General features: G+C 38.2%; 1 protein-coding gene across 2 annotated transcripts in view; it reads left to right on the top strand.

Annotated features, from left to right (window-relative positions):
- The window catches only part of WDR70 (WD repeat domain 70), a 145,727-nt gene extending 135,425 nt beyond the window's left edge, over positions 1 to 10,302 (top strand). For both annotated transcript variants that reach the window (XM_086867640.1, XM_086867639.1), the window contains exons 16-18: positions 1,183 to 1,299; positions 1,631 to 1,793; positions 9,832 to 10,302. In XM_086867640.1, coding sequence (XP_086723766.1) covers positions 1,183 to 1,299; positions 1,631 to 1,793; positions 9,832 to 9,916 — 365 coding nt within the window. In that variant the 3' untranslated portion in view covers positions 9,917 to 10,302. The remainder of the gene's footprint in view (positions 1 to 1,182; positions 1,300 to 1,630; positions 1,794 to 9,831) is intronic.
- Positions 10,303 to 19,781: the final 9,479 nt, after the last annotated feature.

The following is a 19,781-nucleotide window of genomic DNA, read 5'->3' as shown; positions in this document are numbered from 1 at the left end:
TTCTTTCCTTCAGACTTCTTGTTGCTCTTTAACATCAGAGTTGCCTGTAATGGCCACTTAAAATGCAGAAATGTTGTTTTAAGGGATTAAGTGTCACTTTTAAAACACAGGAATATACAGCATGATTTTCCCTTAGACTGCCTTGACTCTACAAATGGCAATGGCTTGGATCTGTGCATTAGTCACCTTAGATGCTCTGTGGAAACTGATCAAGCTTAGTGCTTGCCAGGAAATTGTCCCTGGCATTTCATACCTAGTGAAAGCTGCAAAAATAAAACATTTATTTCCAAAGATCTGCTGTTTCACCTGGCTGTGACTTCATTCAGGCAAATAATTTGAACAGGCTTACAGAAATAAGCTAAAAACTCAAGCTGATAGGTGCCTGAATCCTCCCTTATGGTTTTCCCAATTAAATTCAGAGATGGTGTTCCTGAATTTTAGATTTGTTTGGTTATTTTTTATCTTTACTGGCAACAATAAGCACACCTGCATGTGAGATCTGAACCTCACTGCAGGAAAACCATGTCCATTAACATGGTGTTTCTCTGTCACAGCAAATGACTTTCTTGTCTGACTGGGTCAAGGCCATTACTGTGACTGAAGATAGCACTTTCATGAGGAAATAGAAGTTCTAAATCCTGACGATTTAGCAACACTGTCTCAGTTATGATATTTTTCCAATGGTGATTAATCTTATTATTTAAGAAAGAACATGATTATGACTTCATACACATAAAATTACATTTGGGATTGTTGTAGGGTTTCTGCTCCACTCTTTGTCATATCTAAGAATGTATCAAGCACCTTGTCTTGTTCTTAGAATATGAGAAAGCTGAAGAAATATGGGAACTTCAGAAAAGAATAACTGATCGGTCACAATGCTAATGTTGAGAACTGAATGACATGAATGAAATGTACATAAACTGTGCAAACTGTATTTCATATGAGAGGCTCCTGCCTGAAGGAACCCTGATATCTGGCTGTTTTCATCTTGGAAAAATTCAGCAGAAAGAAACCCCTGAAAGTACAATTCAGTAAACCACTGTTTTGATATGGGGCTGCAAAGAGGCTGCTCTTGCCACATTTTCCATTGCAAGAAAGAATCCAACTCTTTGTATTTAAAATGTTGAAAAGAAAATGGAATTTATGACATCTGACTTTCTCCAATCTGTGACTCTTCAGCCCATGCGCTTCCGATGTTCCGTGAACCACGACAACGAAGCACGAGGAAACAGCTGGAGAAGGATAGGTTGGACCCCATGAAGTCTCACAAACCTGAACCTCCAGTAGCAGGAGCAGGTAATCTAGGCATAATCATATTGGACTGTCATATGCCAAAGGGGCCATCATGTTTTGTTCTCCAGTCATTTGGATTTGGATTTCTGGGGTGATGACTCTACTCTGTAGATGTATGGGCAGTGTCCACCAGCACTTTTAAGATGTTGATGTCTCATTGGAGTGCTTGCCTGCAAAAAATTAATAATTACAATGGTTTACTTTGAGTTATATAATCAGTAAAACACCCACTTGAATGCAGCCCTGTTAAACCCTTCCTATAGCATTAAATAACCTCCTTGTCATTGTCGCAGGCTCTGCATATTTTTTCATTATTTTTCTCTTCGTGCCTCAGGTCGTGGTGGTCGTGTTGGGACTCATGGGGTCACCCTGTCATCATATATAGTCAAGAACATTGCCCTGGACAAGACAGATGACAGCAATCCTCGAGAGGCCATTTTACGTCACGCAAAGGAAGCGGAGGAGAATCCATACTGGGTGGCTCCAGCATATGCTAAGTAAGGAAACAATTAAGTAATAATTCTGGGGGCCAGTAGGAGCTTAGTTAAAACAGATGTTTTTAATGCTATACTTCACCTTTTTTGGATTGCTACCACAAATATGTACACCAAGAATAAACTCTTATATAAAGATAGGAGTTTACAGGAGGTTAAATTGCTTCAATTTCATATTTCCACCTTTATAATGCACCTGCCAGTGTTAGAAGTTATTTTAAAGCTTTCAAAGTTGATTTGAGTCTAGAATCTTCTCCAAATCAGTGTTTTATACCTGATGATAGGATGCTGTCTCACTGATATATTGGGATGATTTTCCAATACACCCTCTAGTTCTGACTGATTCTCAGATTAAACCTTCAAAATGGTGTTAAGTTTTTATCTGAATTTTTCCTACATGAGGACCAAAGTAATTGCCTGAATTAATTTGGTTTTAAAGGTACAGCAATATTAAATTCACACTGATAAAATCTCCTACCAAAAATTCAACATAAAGACATACATTTTCAGGTGTTACATAAGTTAAAGAGCCTTATCAAGACTTTTGTGGTAAAACCTTGGTAATCCCACAGATAGTACTTTATTCCATTTAAATTATATGTGTGAGTGTGGTATTTGTGTGTATATATTAAAATGAAAATTGTGCATTTATTCTTCTTGGATGCTTCCTGTCCAAGAAGTTTTTCCCTAAAAAAAATACATCTCAAACAATGAAATGCATTCACAATAGTATAAAAATAAGTACTACATAAAGGTATTTCAAACTAATGAACTCAGACTAATACTTTAAAAATTACTAGAGTTGTCACATTTTATTATCATTGATGGAGCTTTTCTCCACAAAATAGTGTCAAACAGTGTTTTCAAAGTGCATAAGGAAAACATTTTGAAGAGTTGAAATAGTCTTCATGGAACAGTCTGCCAGTAATGAATTGCTTTTCTGTTTTGCAGAATAGTGTTCTATCTCCAAGGCTGTACATTTGTTACTTTCTGACTACTTTCTTTATTAGTGCTCAACTCAGTAGTGAACCAGTCACCACCTCTTTCCAGAAACTTGAAATATTCTATGAACCACAGCTTGTTTTGGATGGTGACATTTATTTTCTGACTTGACCCACATGTTCACAAAGATAACTTAATAGCAGTTCCAAAGCAGATGAAGAATGTCAATGACCCAGCCTGGCTTTGACCAAGTAATTACTAATAAGTCTTAGACATCAAACCAGTGCATTGTATAGTATTACTTTTGGTATAAAAAATGGGATATTTGAAAGCCTAATTCTGTAGCAGTTGTTGTAATGAATATGCTAAATATTGATTGTTATTTGTTTGAGAGTTTATGATTGCTAGAGAAGAAATACACTTGGAATGTGTAGGTGTCTGGTTTTATTAGAGGAATACGTTCTCAAAAGTAAATACAATCTCACACTCCATCAGGTAGATAGACATATGAGCATATTTTTGGCTTAGTAACTTCATTGATTGTGTATTAAGTTTCATCCCCAACACCTGCAGTGTAGTAGACATGAAACTTTTAAAACAAAGCTGTTTTAGAAGAGGCTTACTGTGTCAGGTGGCCAGATCTCATTACAGTTCCTTGTTAAAGATGTGGCTGCAGGGGAAGAGGAGAGCTGGCTGAGAAGTGGGCAGGATGCAAGTCCAGACTGCTATTAACTTACACACCAGACGGTGATATGTATGTGGGGAACTGGACTGCAGCCAGCAGCACCCTGCCTTGATGGCTTTGTCAGCTGATAAATCTCATCCTGGTAAAGCTGCCATTATCCTTGCTTTAAAAGCTTCAATTTCAGATATATTCTATGCAAAAATAATTTTAAAACTCCCAAACAATAATATTATTGATAATAACAGCAGTAACATAATAATAGTAATGACAGTTGGAATAACAGCACTAATACTAATAACATCTAAGACAGTGAAATGCAGAAACTTTATTATGTGTCATGTTCTTAGTTTTCAGGAATTCAGGACTATATGAACAGCCACATAAGGCTGTGCTTTTTTAATGTAATATATATATAATATAATATAATATGCTATTGAAATTACATCCTACATCTGACTTTATAGAGCATGGCTGTTTAAGCTGTATATAAAATGCATTTTACAGATGTACTTACAGACTTATATTTAATTAAGTATGCAAATTGCAAGTAATTCATCCAAATTATCATGTAGTCCTGATTTGTATACTGCACAGCTGCTTTAGCTATAGCAGAAGTTACACCATACAGTTAGGAAAGGTGATATTCTGATACATTTTTAAAATCATATACTGTCTTAAGACCTAAAAACCATACATCCAGTATGTTTCACTTTTTTAAACAGTATTTATTCTTTTACTACTTTATTCTTCTGCTACTAGTTTTCCCACATCTCTTGTACTAAATTTTCACTTAAACATGGTATAAAACTATCTACTTGATATATCTTTTGTTTGACAAGGCTTTTGGTCTTCTGCCATCTATGCACATTAAATTTTCACTCTCTTTCTTCAGAAAATATGTAAGGAAACTATAGTTACTTAATTTTCTCCAGTGATAGTTATTAAATAATTTTCAACTGAGAAAATTAAGAAATGCTCTTTTCTGGTTAATCAGTTTTCATGACTTGGAATATGATGACAGGATTGATTTGTCTGTTCCTGATCCATACTGGCTATGCCATTCTCAATCAGTTAACAGATTTAATGCTTTTTTAATTGTGTATGAGGGAGAGTGACTTTTTTACATGGGTAGGTAGTGACTGGACAAGGGGAAATGGTTTTAAACTAAAAGAGGAGAGATCTAGATTAGCTGTTACAAAGAAATTCTTTACCCAGAGGGTAGTGAGGTACAGAACAGGTTGCCCAGAGAAACTGTGAATGCGCCATCCCTGGAAGCGTTTAAGGCCAGGCTGGATGGGGCTCTGAGCAACCTGGTCTAGTGGAAGGTGTCCCTGCCTATGGCAGTGGAGTTGGAACTGGATGATCTTTAAGGTCCCTTTTAACCCACATCATTCTATGATTGCATCATTTTCACTTCAATAAATTTTCTAAGAAACACATGACTTCTGCTGTTAGTTATTCGCTGGTATGCATTCTGTTTAAAAATATGTATCTTTTTTTAGAGTTAAAGGTGCCTAATTTACTCTTGAAGCTGAATATTCATTTGCATTACTTATCACTTGAAAAAATTTTTAAGTTTATCATTAGCTTGACCTTTCTGTTCCCCCTGACATTTGAGCCAGAAAGGAGGGGGAAGTACGTAAGAGACAAAAGAATGGGTGAAAAACAGATGCTGCTGAAAAGGATACTGGGGATGATAAGAAATACATGCTGAATAAGGAGATGACATGTCACAGAATAAAGTGTCAAGTAAGATGTGTTCAACACAGCAGAAAAGTCATAATGGATGAGGATAAGGAAAAGATCTTGAGATTTCTCAGGAAGAAGGTTGTTAGAGTCCTTGGCAAGAGCCATTCCAGTGGAGTGAAAGGAAAGGAAGGACAGATTGAAGATTTCAAGTAAAGAACTACAGGAAAGGAACTTGAGGCATCAGTTGTAAATGTTTGAAAATTACATTCTTTGTGAGCTGTTTGTTTTAACACAGCTGTACAGATATACTATAATGACTTCAGATGTCCTCTGAAGGATCAGCAGGAATTACTAAGCATTGTAGCTGAGTGCCTAATCAGGCCCAGATGCAGCTTTCTTCTGTACCAGAGAGAAAGTGCGGGTGAAATTTCCCTCCTCAACAAGGTAAACTAGGGGAGAATACGTTTAATTTCATTGATGTTACCCCTATTTTGCAGTCTTTTTCATTGCTGCTTGTCACTGTCAAAAGGGAATTACATGAAGCAAGAGTCTGGAGCTGTGTTGTGTTCACTGAAATATTCTCAAGGGCAATGCCAGTCTGTGAAGTGTTAGTTACTTGTAATGGTACAAGTATCATTAGTTGAAGAATCAGTACTGAGCAGAATGTCTTGTAACAGCAGCCTTGTTGGCATGCATTGTTATATTTATCCTAAATATTTTTTTGTAAATTGGTAATTTTGAGAGGGAAGTCTCTGTAATTTAGAAAAGAGTCAGGCTGGTTGGTGGGGTAAAGAACAAAAAAGGTGCCTGATGCGGAATACCTTAACTTTTCTGGAACATGTTTTTCATGGAACAGTCTGGAAGTGACCCTTATGACATTATTCTTGTTTCCAAGCATGCTTGAAAATCTTTTTTCTTTGTTTCAGTGCAATATAAACACTAATTTCAAAAGTTACTTTGACATGAGTCACATGTTGTGATATGCAGTTGTCATCTCCAGCTGGTTTTGCTGTAGCAGTATTATTTATCTGCTAGTCTATGATCCTCATATGTCAGTGAGCTACTTTTATTGGATTGCTGAAAAGCAATTAAGGAAAACAACCCATAAGCAGAGGGATTATGGTTACTCTAAAGCAGTCTTTGTGGCCCCTGGAAATTTTCTAGAGGTCTGCATGTCTGAATATCTTGATAACTACTGAAGAGAAGCACATAGTATAAATAAATCATGCTAGTTTGTTTTCCCATTTTTGTTTGTTGCCTGTTACCATAACCCACAACAGGAAAGCATTTTTCAGTGTATGAGATACTGGTTTCAGCTGACAGTCATGTGGAAACACAGGATCATAGAACAATTTAGGTAGGAAGAGAATGCCTGAAGTCATCTAGTACAATCTTCTGCTTAACTCGGATCCAGTTAGATTTGGGTTATTCAGGGGTTTGCTCAACCAAGGTTAAATATCCTCAAGGGATGGAAATACCCACACCTGTCTGGGCAGCCTGTTCTAGCAGTCTGGCTGGTGGGCACAGTATGCCCTTGCTAAGTCCATGCTGGCTGTTCTCTACCACCTTCATGACCTTCATGTATCTGGAAATGCTTTCCACTGGGATTCATTACATAGCTTTCCTGCAAACTGAAGTCAGCTATTTCCTCAAATCCTCCTTTTGCCCCTCACAAAGATGATGATGTTCACTTTTTCTAGCCATTGAGAACCTCTCCCAGTCACCATATTATCTCAGTGATGACAGAGTGCCCTTGCAGTGACATGGGCCAGCTCCTTCAGTACCTCTGGATCCACCCATCTGATACAGACTTTTACATGTCCAATGAGCTGCAAACTCTGTCTTCCTCTTTCTGTTGGAAATGTCTCAGTCCGTACCAAAGACTGCTGTAGTGTAGGAATGCTTGCAGACCTGAGGACAGACCTTTTCAGGGAAAACGGAGCTGAAAAAAGCACTGAGTATCTTGACTTTTTCCATATCCTATATCAGTGGTTTACCTGCTCAGTAAAGCACATTTTTCTTCACATTCATTTGGCTGTCAGTGTAGCTGTAGAAGTTCTTTGTTGTTTCTCCTCACACTTCTTTTGTGTTTCAGTTCCATCTGAGCTATGGCTCTCCTAACTCTGTTCCTCTGTGTTGACGTAATATCTCTGTTCCTCTTAGCTGAGGGTGTCCTTGCCTCCTTTGTGTTCTTCCTTTTTGGAATTTGTGGTTTATCACTGTCAGATCCATATGCATCCATGCCAGGCTACTGCCAGGCTGTTCTTTCTCGGATGAAATGTAATCTGTTTTGTGGAGATTTCCTCAAAGATCAACCAGTTTTCCTTGGGCCTCTTTGCCCTCCATAGTATTCTGCAATGGGATCTGCTAAACAGATCCCTAACAAACTGAAAACAACCCCCAGAGTCCAGGATAAATAAAACTGAGAAATTTGATGGGGGGGAAAAGAATACAGCCCTCAGAAATAAGAATACTTGTTAGTAGAAAACTTGTTTTGATAATTTTTGTATAAATATTAATCATACAGCAAACTCCTAATACACTGGCAGTCTCCAGTGCAGTTACTAAGCAGAAAAAAATTATGTTTAAATTAGATTAAATGATCATTGCTGATAAAGCAATAACAAAAACATTGTTTTTAAATGGTCAGGCGTATGAATCACCCTAGGTGCCCCAGTTACAGCTGTGTGACTTGTGGAGGTGGAACAGTTTACATTTCACCTAAGGCTATAGCTATTTCATGGTAATTTTAAAAAGTGAGGTAGCAAGCAGACTTGACTTCCTCTGCATGTTTTTGCTTTAGCTGAATAATGCTAGATTATGGTATAGTAGCTCTCTTCTTTTTCTTTTTTTTTTCATTTTTTCTTCTTCTTTCCCTACCTCAGCTTTTCTGTACTCAGTAGCACACTTACCTTTTCTGAAGTCTATGCCTTTTTTCTGTGCCACTCCTATCCTGAAAAAAACATAGGTTTTGCTGTTTGTTTCAGAAATTTATTCATTTCTCTAAGTTGGAGATGTTTGTCTGAATTATGACAGCTACAGGTTTGTGGTCAGAAATTCTAGGCTTCCACTTGATTAGCTGTGCTTTACTAATGAAATTCTTATTACTGAGGTAATCCTAGAGGACATTCAGATACTTCTCATCTGTTGTGGTAAAAGGAGGGTACATTGCTAAAATGGGCTAAATAAACCTTTGTCAGTATGTCGGAAAAAAAGAGAAGATTCCATACATTCTTCCTTTTCAGCAGCTAGCGAAATCCAGTATTTCAGCCAATAAAGCCTTGGTCCCTGGTGTCTGTTTTGGATTGAATATTGGTTTTTTTCTTCTGGTTGTTTTTTTACTTCTTTCTTCAGCAGTGGGTTAAGTAGAGTTTATATAAGTATTTTATAATTCAATTTTTAAATTGGAAAATATTCTTTAATGTCAGTTATGCTTTCCATGGACAGCAGAAGGACTCATGTAACTTCCACAGTATAGGTCCTCATCTGGGTTTGAACACAGACCACCACCATGTGCCAGTCGGAGTTCTGCAGTAGGGCCACCCCTGGAATTATCAGCATGACCTTTCCTCCATGGCAAGCTTGGAGGATGGAGGAGCAGGCAGGGCAGTAGAAGAATCCTACGTGTGAGGGGAGTTGTCTTTGACTAGTTTTGGTGATTTTGAACCTAGTTGTGTCACCTATTTAACAAATGCAGAATACTGCTAAAGATTCAGAGCTAATGGCTTGCTATTGCTCCCTGTAGTCAGGCTGTTGTTCTGTGTAATGCAGGCACAATTTTGTTAAGGTTTATGCATTTTGCAAATAACAGTTGTTGTGCTAGTAACGCTTCACATCCTTAGACTGATATAAAAACATTTGTTAATATAGTAATGAGATAATGGCTACCTTGGCTGCATTTTATACTTTGTCATGTTGAGAAGTTGAGCATAACCAGCATCAGAAATCTGATAGTTCCAGCTCTGCAGTGATTGTGCTGAGAATCAAGTCAGAAAAGGGGACCACGAAGTTCCTAAGGTGCAAAACAGGAGAAATGAATGTCCAAACAGTTTATTGAAGTGCTACTTGATACTGTGTTCATTTAGAAAGTAATCAATAATTACTTTTGTGACATTTAAGTTGTATTTAAAGTTCGCACAAAGAGTGGAGGAATTGATACCATCAAGCTTGACTGTCAGATACACTGTGTTCTTATATGAAGATCATTACATTTTTATGTTACAGTAGTGTTAGATTAAGTCTCTGGGGAGATGCTGTTTTTTCATATGTGGGCTTAGCCAGAAACCTGGCTTAGCTGTTCTGTTTTCACTTATTGGTTGTTGTTGTTCTACAATGTATCAAATGGAAGTTTCTTTTTAAAAAGTCATGGAATGAGAAGGCCTGTGGCTCTGCTTTTCTAGCCTGGAATTAAATGTATTTGTTCCTCACTATTATCTTAATTTTATTCATGGAATACACAGATACTGATTGTAAGCTAATGAGGAAATAATACTTGCAAAATATGTGTGCATGTTGTGCTTGTTTGTCTGTGAGCTGCAGGTTTATTCAGTTCTGAGCTTAGTTGATAAGTTATTGTGAAAAATAAGTAATGGGCAAGTCTAGTATGCTCTATTTTTGAAAGTGTCTATATGTATCTATTTTGTTTCTGTCTAATGCATGTCTAATACAGTTTCTGATTAAGTATTGTAGTCTGACCACTATTTTAATCTTTTTAATGTTTTCTAGAACACAGCCAAAAACAGTTTTTGCAGAAGTGGAACCAGAAGATGATGAAACAGACAAGCCAGAGTGGAAAAAACGTAAAATCTGAAAAATAATTGGTCTAAAGAATCATTTTAGAGCATTTGAAACAAAATGAAATGTTTATTTCTTTATTTGGAATAGTGGGTCAAAATTAGAAAGCAAATATTACTTTATTTTATAAAGCTGCTGCAGTATAAAAAGGGATTTTTGAATTACACGGGCTTAATCCCACATCTGAGTTTTGTAATAAAGAATTACTTATATTATGCAAATAACTCCTGTATGTCAGTTACCTAGATTTGTGAGTTAAGTGAAAAATATTTCTTTTTAAATAATGAATTCATTATATTGCCAAATGTTTTTTTTTTCATTACTGCCAGCTTTACAAATGCCATGTCACGACAGTGTTCAATGAATTTAAGTATACAAATAAAATAGTACAATTGCTCAGTCTCCTTTTTGTTTTTTCTGGTTAAGAGCTAACAGATTACTGCTTTACAAGTGCAACAAAGTTTAGATTAGTTGTTGTGTAATATTCAAGTTCAGTTCATTTGTGTCTTCACATAAGTTATAACTCAGTTCACACTCTGTGTGAGTTACAGAAAATTTATTTTCTAGTGTCTGTACTTCTTTGCGTGATGTTCCTTTTCAGCGTGTATAGTAACTACAGTAGCATTGTATACAGCTTTCATTTTAAAAAAAAAGTTAAATTGCAATGGACAGTTACATAATTAATGTAGTAAAAATAATGTGCTTATTGCCAAGTTGATGCAAAATTTTGTTCAGGTTTCTTATCCCTATTAGTTTTTATCGATAAGTTTTAGGATACAGTAGATCTGTGTGTTTAATACCAGGTCTTTGTGTGTATTGACTTCATTGTATGCCTGAATTATGTATATCCTGCTTCACACTCTCTGAAGGCTGATACTATTCTTTATAAAGCTGTTTGTCTAAATATGGAAAATTCTCCTTTTTAACACAGAGTTGCCTTTCTGAGTGTCATAAAGGGAAAGACAGATTTAAAACAAATGAACGTCCTTTAGAGAAAAGTGAAGACAGGTTAGATTAGTTTTAAGCATTTATGTTGTGATTATAATAATACACAGTATGCTAAGTATTGTGATTATAATAACACACAATATAACAAGCAGTTGGTATTTCCACTATGAGTAGAGAGTAATAGACATGATAAGCAATCAAGCTTTCTTATTTATGAATAGATCCTGGAGGCATATTTTAAGACTATATTTAGCAAAGCCCTTAATCACCTTCCTAACCTCAAGACTGTGGCCCTCATAGTCAGCAGAGCTTAGACTTTTTATTAAGCATTTTTCTGCATCACTATTTCACTATATTATTTCCTTTTCCAAGCTTTTCATTCTTTTTCAATTATTATTTTTATACTTCAGTGAAAACTAAGTCTGGCTTCAAAAGATATAATGAGAAGCATTGGCATAAAATACCCACTACAAAATGTTTCCACTGCTTTCATTACCGTAGTCCTTTGATAAGAGTAGAACTTAAGTATGTAGTCCACAACTTGTCTTTTACCCCTGTAAAATTATTTTAATATGTTCTTGTGTATAATAGCAAATGAGTGTTTAATTTTAAATTGCAACTGTAATATGCAGAATGAGAGATTGAATAGATGGGTGGAAAGTAAGTGGAAGAGAAAAAGAAATTCCAGATGGAGAGAAGGAGCTGTTAACAAAACCTGCTAAAGACCTCCCTATGCAATCCTCCTCCCAACAAAAAAAACATAATGATGGCATTGCTTAATTTAAGGCTGTTTTTTGTCTTACGTTTCATCCAACTATAGCCCTAAGAAACAAAGCATTTTCAAATAAATTTCTCTAAAATCTCATTTAATAGTTTTAAAGGATCAATATGTTCATTTTAGGCTGAATATTAGCATTTTATCTTTTCCTTTGTTAGTTGTTCACTGAGGCAGTGTGTCTTTGGGAGCAGAGCTGCAGGGAAAGGCAGATGCAGAAAAAAGCTGCAGCTGTTCTCTGAGAATGAGAAGAACTTTTCCTTTTATGTTGTTATTCATATCAGCTAGATCTTGTTTCCTAATTCTAAAAAGAACTAGTTCTGTAAGTGAACACTGCAAGAATTCTGTTGGAATTTCTCTAAGTATTCATCATTGGTACATGCAGTAATTGTCTTGAATTACTGTCTTAACAGCCTAGAATTTAAAACAGTGCCTCTGCAGATATGTATTAAAAGTATTTAAAACTAACTGAAGTTTCATTTATAATTTAACTCTTGGTTTGATTCATTTGGTGTAGCCCTTTAAAATCCTTAAGCTCAATTTCCAGGATGTTCACCAACAAGGTACATCTTAATTTAATTGTTTTAAAAACAATTTTAAATCTTGAACAGCTCAATGATAAGAGTTAATCAAATCAGAAAGAAGATGTGAACAGTCTGCTTGACCATACTTGGGATAGTAAACTCATGACTCAGGCCTTTGAGTTGTCTTGGGAAATATCTTAACATTAAAAATATCAACACAAATAAATATTTTACATGACAGATGGAACTCTAGATGCAAACTGGAACATGAGAACTCTATTATATTAATTTTTTAAAAATCTAATTTTCTTATAAGCTTCTCAAAGCTTTTAGCAATTGTCAAACTATAATCTTGGTCCTCTATGTGTCTGTATTTAGTGTTAAAGTGGCCAGAGTCCAGAGAGGAGTTTGTTTCTGCATTACTGAAATAAGGTGGGATTATTTTGTTTGCTTCCTTAGAAGAGTTGTTTACAGAGGTTATAATGCCTTCAATTTTAGCTTTTGTGTTTTACAGATTCTGTACTGCATTAGTGTATATAACCCTGAACTTCATATAAAGTATTAGCAAGTTCTCTTCTCAGTTTTTGGTTAGACAAAACAATCCTTTTCCAGCCCAAGAACCAAGGACACTGTTTCAGCTTCAGACCCCCAAAAGGATAAACAATGGTGAATTGAGGAGAGCAGTCTGGGAGGATGGGACTTCAGAACCTGAAGCTGTAACTGGACAATTGACCCCAATAAGCAAACGGACCAAATTTATAAAAGTGTGAAAATGTGTGATCCAGTGTCCATCTTGGGTGTAGCCACAGCCAGGCTCTTGTACTGCCCAAGGTACAAAGGTATCCTTTGAAGGCCTTTTTAATAAATACCTACTTTATTCCTTTAACATTGTCTAGCCTCTGTTCTGCATAGATTCACAAGACATCAGTATCACAATCACTGCATGCAGAAAGGCTTTCATGGTGCTTTTTCCAAGCCTGGATTTTTCTGTGCAGCTTCTGAATGTTTCTTTATAGTAATTTCTAGTTTTTATCCCCTTGTGCTAATGACAGTCATAGACCAGCTGTTAGGTACCTCTTACCTGTCCACAGGGCCAAAGCACTTCCCTCCAGACCATTGCAACCCACCAGCTACCAGTCAGCCCCATTTTCCATTCCTTGGTGGTGTTGCTGCTACGGTTACAGAGATCTGAATTTGACTGTAGTCCTTTGTCTTGTCCTGTCCTCCTTATTTCTGTTCCTATCTTACTACTTAAGTCTTCTGCAATAGGTGAGAAGATTGACAAATCCTGGCACTTTCCTCTGCTGTTGGCAACTATTTGGTGATTGTTTTAAGTTCCTCTCTGGTTTACTTCCTATGACTTAAAATTTACTGAAGATGATGCTTTTGCTTCTAGTTTTTGTGATTGATAGCAAGAACTGAGGATTTGTTCCCAGAGGGTCCAGTTGTTGGCTCCTTTCTCATTGAATCCATGCCTAATTTCATCTTGCTTGCCCTAGCTGCATTTTTTCTGCTGTGGAAAATTATGTATTATGGGAAAAGGAACCATGATCCTATGTCCTATCACTTCCATCTCTGCTGGACCCTGAGGAATGTTCTGCATTGCTGAGCTGAAGTGCCATCCTCTTGGTTAGATGTTTATCCAGTTTCTTTGACCTCTGATGACTTTGGTGGTGTCCAGTTTGAGACATTTGTAGCTCACATCTTCCTTTAATACTGAATCATAAGAATTTTGATGTGGCCTGTTAGTCACAACAGTATTGCAAAATCCCTCTTATGTTTTTTGTCACGTTAACTGCCTCTATATCCTTCTAGCCTATCTCTCAGCAATGGGAATTTACTGGAAGTCCTTCAGTTACCCCATTTAGAATCAGCAGGCTTGTTTTGACTTCTTACCATGAGCAGTCTGGAGTTCAACAGGTTCTGCCCACTGTTGTTAATCCCTGGGCTCTTCTCATCTGTTGGACTTTCACGCAAGCACATGAATGGAGTTGGATAGTTGGTCAGCAGAGATGTCCTTATGCCTGCCTGAAATTGAAGTGTAGATGTATCTTATTACATCAGTTTTTAAAATCTGCTGGGATTTTTGGCTAATCACATTTAAACACAATTTCGGATACAATATGCACTCAATATACACTTCATCCAGTGGGACTTCAGCACCTAATTGCATCATGCAATCTGGATAGCTCTGAAATGTGAGATATTTGTCTGTAGCATATAACTCCAGAAGAAATTTGCTTCCCATCCTGCATATAAAGGTCTATATATTGTCTCCCACTTTGGCAGCAGTATCTTAGCTCAGCTTCCTGGAATCCTCACAACCTTTGTGTCAAACAACTAGAGCACCTTTGGCAATAGTTTGTGATTTTTTTTAGTGGCTGATGATCAGACTGTTCATCATGTTCTGCGATAGAGGACTTAAAACAAAAATGATTGAGAAAGCACAGCCTCTCTAGATTTCTCTGTTTCTTGGGTTTTTTTTTTTTTTATCTTAGCTGTCCTGTGAGGCTGTTGTGTGTCAGGCTAGTGTAGTTTTTGTTACTCTTCCAAAGAAATACTCATGTGAGCTCTGAACTATTCCCATGTTCTATCATGAAATAGAAGACACAGCAATTTAGTACCTGCCGTAGATAAACAAGGGCTAGATGGGTCCTTGAAAATTTCTGTAGTCCATCCTTAACTCTTCTATACTTGAACAAGGTCTGGCATGTTTACTGGACCTTTAATTGCTGCCATATTAGACCCTGCACAGTCACCCTAATCAATCTATTCCAGTGCTTTATTCTTAGCACTAGAAAATTTTTCATCCTCTCTAAGAAAAACTTTCTTGCAACAATTTAAAACCATTATTTCCTATCCTGTTCCCAGCAGTCATTGAACCCAGTTTATGATGTTCCTCTTTGCAGCAGCTTTTTATTGTGTTTGAATTTTATTATCGTGTCTTATCTTATTCTTTCAGTTTTGCTTTATGATTTATGTTTTCTGGCCTATTATCAGTTACTTATTTTCCTCTGCCTTGTTATGATTGTCCATGTTTCCTAAGGTGCACTGCCCACAACTTTTACAAATTAAGCTACTCTTTATGCGCTACTAAATAAACAGGAAAAATGTTTGCATGTCTTGTTACTGTCACTTTTTTCTCTGCAGTTTGACCAAACAGATTTGTGTTCAGGACCTGTTCAGTTTTAAGGTCCTCTGGCCAAAGCAAGGTGCAAACAAGACCAAATGCCCATTCAACAACAGTTTATTTGGTAATGTTTAAGTCTGTTGGGTCGAGAGAAATAGTGCGAGCAGATGGTCACCACTGTGGAGCCAATGCCCTTGGTCCTTCACTGCCCTGGGCTTCTTTGTGGTGGTGGGGTGGTCATCAGGGGTGTTCTCTGGAGGTACAAAGCAAGTACCTCCAAAACTGAGCGTCCTATTTCTGAGTCTGTTTCTTTTGCTAGTGCAGTTATTTGTAACCGATTATATATTTGTCACTTGTAACCCATAGTGCAGGTGAATGTTGTTGGAGTCTGAGATACAAAGTGTGTGCCCTTGCTTCTGATACTTAGTTATAAGATCCAGAAAAACTGAATTTCATATAATATGAAATTCGTGAGCATGTTTTCATGGTGATACATGAAAACAAATGTTAAAATTAGATGGAAGAAGCTAAAAGTATAAGTGTAGAGATTAGAAAGTTTTTTTAAATCACTGGGTGAAAAAGTTAATTTAGAGAATAGGAGACAAAATGGAGGATTTAGGGTGTTGTCTCTTGTCCCTTCTTCTTTCTTCTTCATGTTCTTCTCCTAGAGGTTTTTGGGTAATAGTAACTGATTGGATAGAAAATGCTGCAATGCATCACAGAGGTGATGGGTCATTGGGTCATTAAGAAAAATAATACAGGTGTCTACTGTTAATTGGGTAAAAATAGGTATAAAGATAAAAGAACTGCGTATTTTGGGGCCATTTTGTGCATCAGACACGAAGTGTGCCACAAGGCCTTGTTTGTACCATCAGAAGAAAGAAATGTACCAAATTACAAAGATTAACCTTGTGTAGCCAGCCTGGAGAGACCTGTTAAGTTTTGTGATGACCTGTTAATAAACACAAATCTTGTTTCTTGTGTTAGAAACAAGATTTTAACGAGCTCAGGAGTTTTCTTCGAATCATAAGAACTGAGATAAGCAGAGCTCCCCACGAGGCAGGATCCCAAAAGAGTTCAGTCCAAAGGAGGCTGAGAAATCCAAGAATAAAAGGAAGAATACAGAAGAGATGCAGCAGAAACAGAGAAACAGAAAAAGGACTTTTTAGAGAAAAGTTACAAATGTTGTGGTGAAAACTATCTTGCTCCCAGCAAGGTCAAAACTGAAACTTCATTCTAGTTTGTGTAGAGACACTGATGAAGTTTTCTGTAAAAAGTTTTCACCATCCAGCTTGTTTAAGCCTTATATTGCAAATGTCACTAACCCTTTCCTTACAGGTCCTAATCCCACTAAGTCCAGAACCCCCACTGCAGGAGCTGCTGCCCAGTCAATTCACCATCTAATTATTCCTTTCAGTTTTGTTCTCTGTGCAGAGCTTCACAGTGAAGGCTCAGGCAAAGAACTCAACATCTCAGCCTTCTCTGTGTCAGTTGTTACCAGTTCATCCTTCTTGCTTACCAGGCCTTTCTCTTCTGATTTATATCCTTACAAAATTACTTCTAGTTATTGTTCACATATCTTGTGAACAAGGCCCAGTTCCATCTGTGCCTTGGCTTTCCTCATGCTGTCCCTACACATCTGAACCATATCCCAGTACTCTCTTCAAGTCATGTGTCCCTGATACACTGGCTGTGCATTTTCCTCTTCCTTCTCAATTTGAGGAACAAATCTTTGAGGCTCAGCCATACCATTTTCTGGCCTTCCTGGCAAGATTTTCTACACATCATGATGGTGAGCTCTTGTGCTCTAAGGAAAGTGGCCTTAAAGTGCTGCCAGCTCTGGTCAGCCCCCATGCCCGTAAGGACAGTTACCCAAGGGATCTAATTCACCAACTGCTTAAACTGGTTAAAGTTCTTCTCTTCTAATCTTCAGGGTCCTGACCATTGTCCTTTCCAGGCCCACACTCTATGAGATCATGAATTTCACCAGGGCATGGTCACTGCTGCCCAGGCTGTGTCCAGACTTAACCCCTCTAATGAGCTCATCTGCATCAGTGAGCACCAGGCCCGGTCATGCTCCCCCTGCGTTGGTCTGGCCAATACCTGGACCAGGTAGTTTTCCTCTGCACACTCCAAGAATGTTCTGGATTGTTTACAGCTGGCTGTATTGCTCTCCCAGCAGATGTCTGGGTGGTTGAACCCTCCCATGAGGATGAGAGGTGGTGAGGATGATGTGCCCTGCAGCCAAAGCAAGAAGGCCTCATCAGCAGACTTCTCCTGTTCAGCAGCCTGCATGTAACCTTGACCAGCTGTCCTTTCTTGGTCCTGTCCTTGTTTTTCAGCCACAGACTCTCAACCTGTCCATGGCTGTTTCCCAGACACAGCTCTTCTCAACCTATCCCTTCCTTGACACAGAGGGCAATACCCCTGCTCCTCCTTTCCAGCCCATCTCTTCTGAAAAGCTTGCACCCTTAATTACAGTGCTCCAGTTACATAACTTGTCCCACTATTTCCATGATAACAGCTGTGTTGCAGTTTGCTAATTGCATAATGGTTTTAAGCTCCCCTTACTTGTTATCCATGCTGTGTGCATTGAGGTAGAGGCCCTTCAGATGGGCTGTTGACCTCTTCAGCCCTCAAGAGGGGTCCTCTTCAACACCTTTGGGAAAATTCACAGGTATTTTGCTGCTGTTCCCTAAAGTTCTTTTGTTTTGTTTTCTCACTGACACCTGCTAGAGCATCCTTTCCCCCACTAAATCTAGTTTAAAGCTTGACTGTAAGTCTTGTGAACTTGGTTGCCAGACCACTCTTACTCTGCTTGGTCAGGTGCTCCACACCTGGTGCCAACATGCCCAGTCTCTCCACAGCACATTCCAGATCACAGCCAGAGCCCTAAGCATGGCTGTGTCTTGAAGCTTGCTCATCCACTTGTTTCACTCTAACAGAGTGCCAGTGCCCTACCAGAAGGGTAGAGGAGAGCACTACATGTGCTTCAGATCCTTTCAACTTCTTTCTGAGGGACTTGAAGTCTCTTGATGTTTTGGGATCTCTTTTCCACAGTGTCATTCAGTCCTACATGAAAGAGTAGGAGCAGATTATAGTCCTCAGCTTTTACCAGGCTTGATAGCCTCTTTGCAACATCCTGAATGTGGGCCCCTGGTAGGCAATTCCATTGTGTTTTTTCAGAATGTGTCATTGTTTAGGTCAGATTATTTTGAATTTTCGCTTGGACCTAAAGTGCTGCAAGTTTTTACAGCTTCCAGTTATTAATGGATGTAGCAAATGTAGTCCTTGTTTATTCAGGTAAACTACTATTAAAGCTGGTGGTTGGTAGCAAATCCATGAGGTTTCCCATATGTGTGGGAGGGAAATGTTTCATTTATGTTAACTTTCTTAAGGGTTCAAAGGTTACAGTTAATGTACTCAGAAATCTTTGAGGAAACAGTTGACTTCCTAGAAATTACTGGATAATTCCCTAAATGTCGTTTCATTTGACGATTTTTTCCATGGCTCCAACCCTTTGTGTCCAGTGGGAATCCTCCTGACTTTATCAGTGATAGATGTGGAAGACCTCAAGGCCTCTTTGTGCTCAGCATTTCAATACTTACCGTTCTGCATATATATCTAGCCTGTCTGAGGTCTTTTGATCCTGAATTCTCCCTTTAATCTTCCTAAAATAAAAAATGCTATGATCTCATGTAATTTGTGAATCAGCTGTAGGGCCAGCCAGACACCCGTAGGTGTGTGTGTGTCTGTTCTGGTCTATGATAGGACTGAGTTCCTACATCCATACCTGGCAAGAGCTGTGATACTGCAGGGAGATCTGCAGTTGCCTTTTTTTTGGTGATTGTGTTGCCTGCACATGGACTTTCCCAAACATTTTACTGAAAGTCATCATCTTTAGGCTTTCTTTTAGCCCATTGCTAGTGCTTGTCAAGATCACCAAGACTGCAGTGCAGCTGATTTAAGAAGATGGGAGTGTACACGAAAGCTAAGAGCTTGCTGGTGTCAGGTGACCCTTGGTGTGCACGTGTCTATAATGTTCAAATGCTGAAGACCATGGAGCATGTTAGAGATCTCTGGAAGTCTGTCTCCAGGCACTGTCTGTACTGCTTTTCCTTGCATGCTACTGACCACCTTGTATCCCTGTTTCTCACATCCTCAGAGGCACCATCGTTCCAAGACTGGATGTCATCTTTTGCTGTTGCTCCTTGATCTCCCTAGTGTGCACCTGACTCTGAAATCTGCATTTCTAGTTTATCCCCGTGCTGTGTTACTCAGCTTAACTCTGTGCAGCTTGCAATGCCATTTAATAGAGTTGCCATTGCTAGGAACATGTCAAGGTATGTGTTAATCTGAAAGGCCTCAGGACTCACCTGAATCCAGACCTGTCTTGGGTTGCTAGCACCTTTGCCTGAGTAGCTCTTGCTGCTGTATGTGTTTATTTGAAATGTTTATTTTTGTGACATTGTGTATGGGTGTAACGACTGAGACACAGACCCAG

Source organism: Cyanistes caeruleus, chromosome Z (genome assembly GCF_971803275.1).
Source record: "Cyanistes caeruleus chromosome Z, bCyaCae1.hap1.1, whole genome shotgun sequence".
NCBI classification, from domain to species: domain Eukaryota; kingdom Metazoa; phylum Chordata; class Aves; order Passeriformes; family Paridae; genus Cyanistes; species Cyanistes caeruleus.
This window is presented reverse-complemented; position numbering and strand designations above follow the sequence as displayed.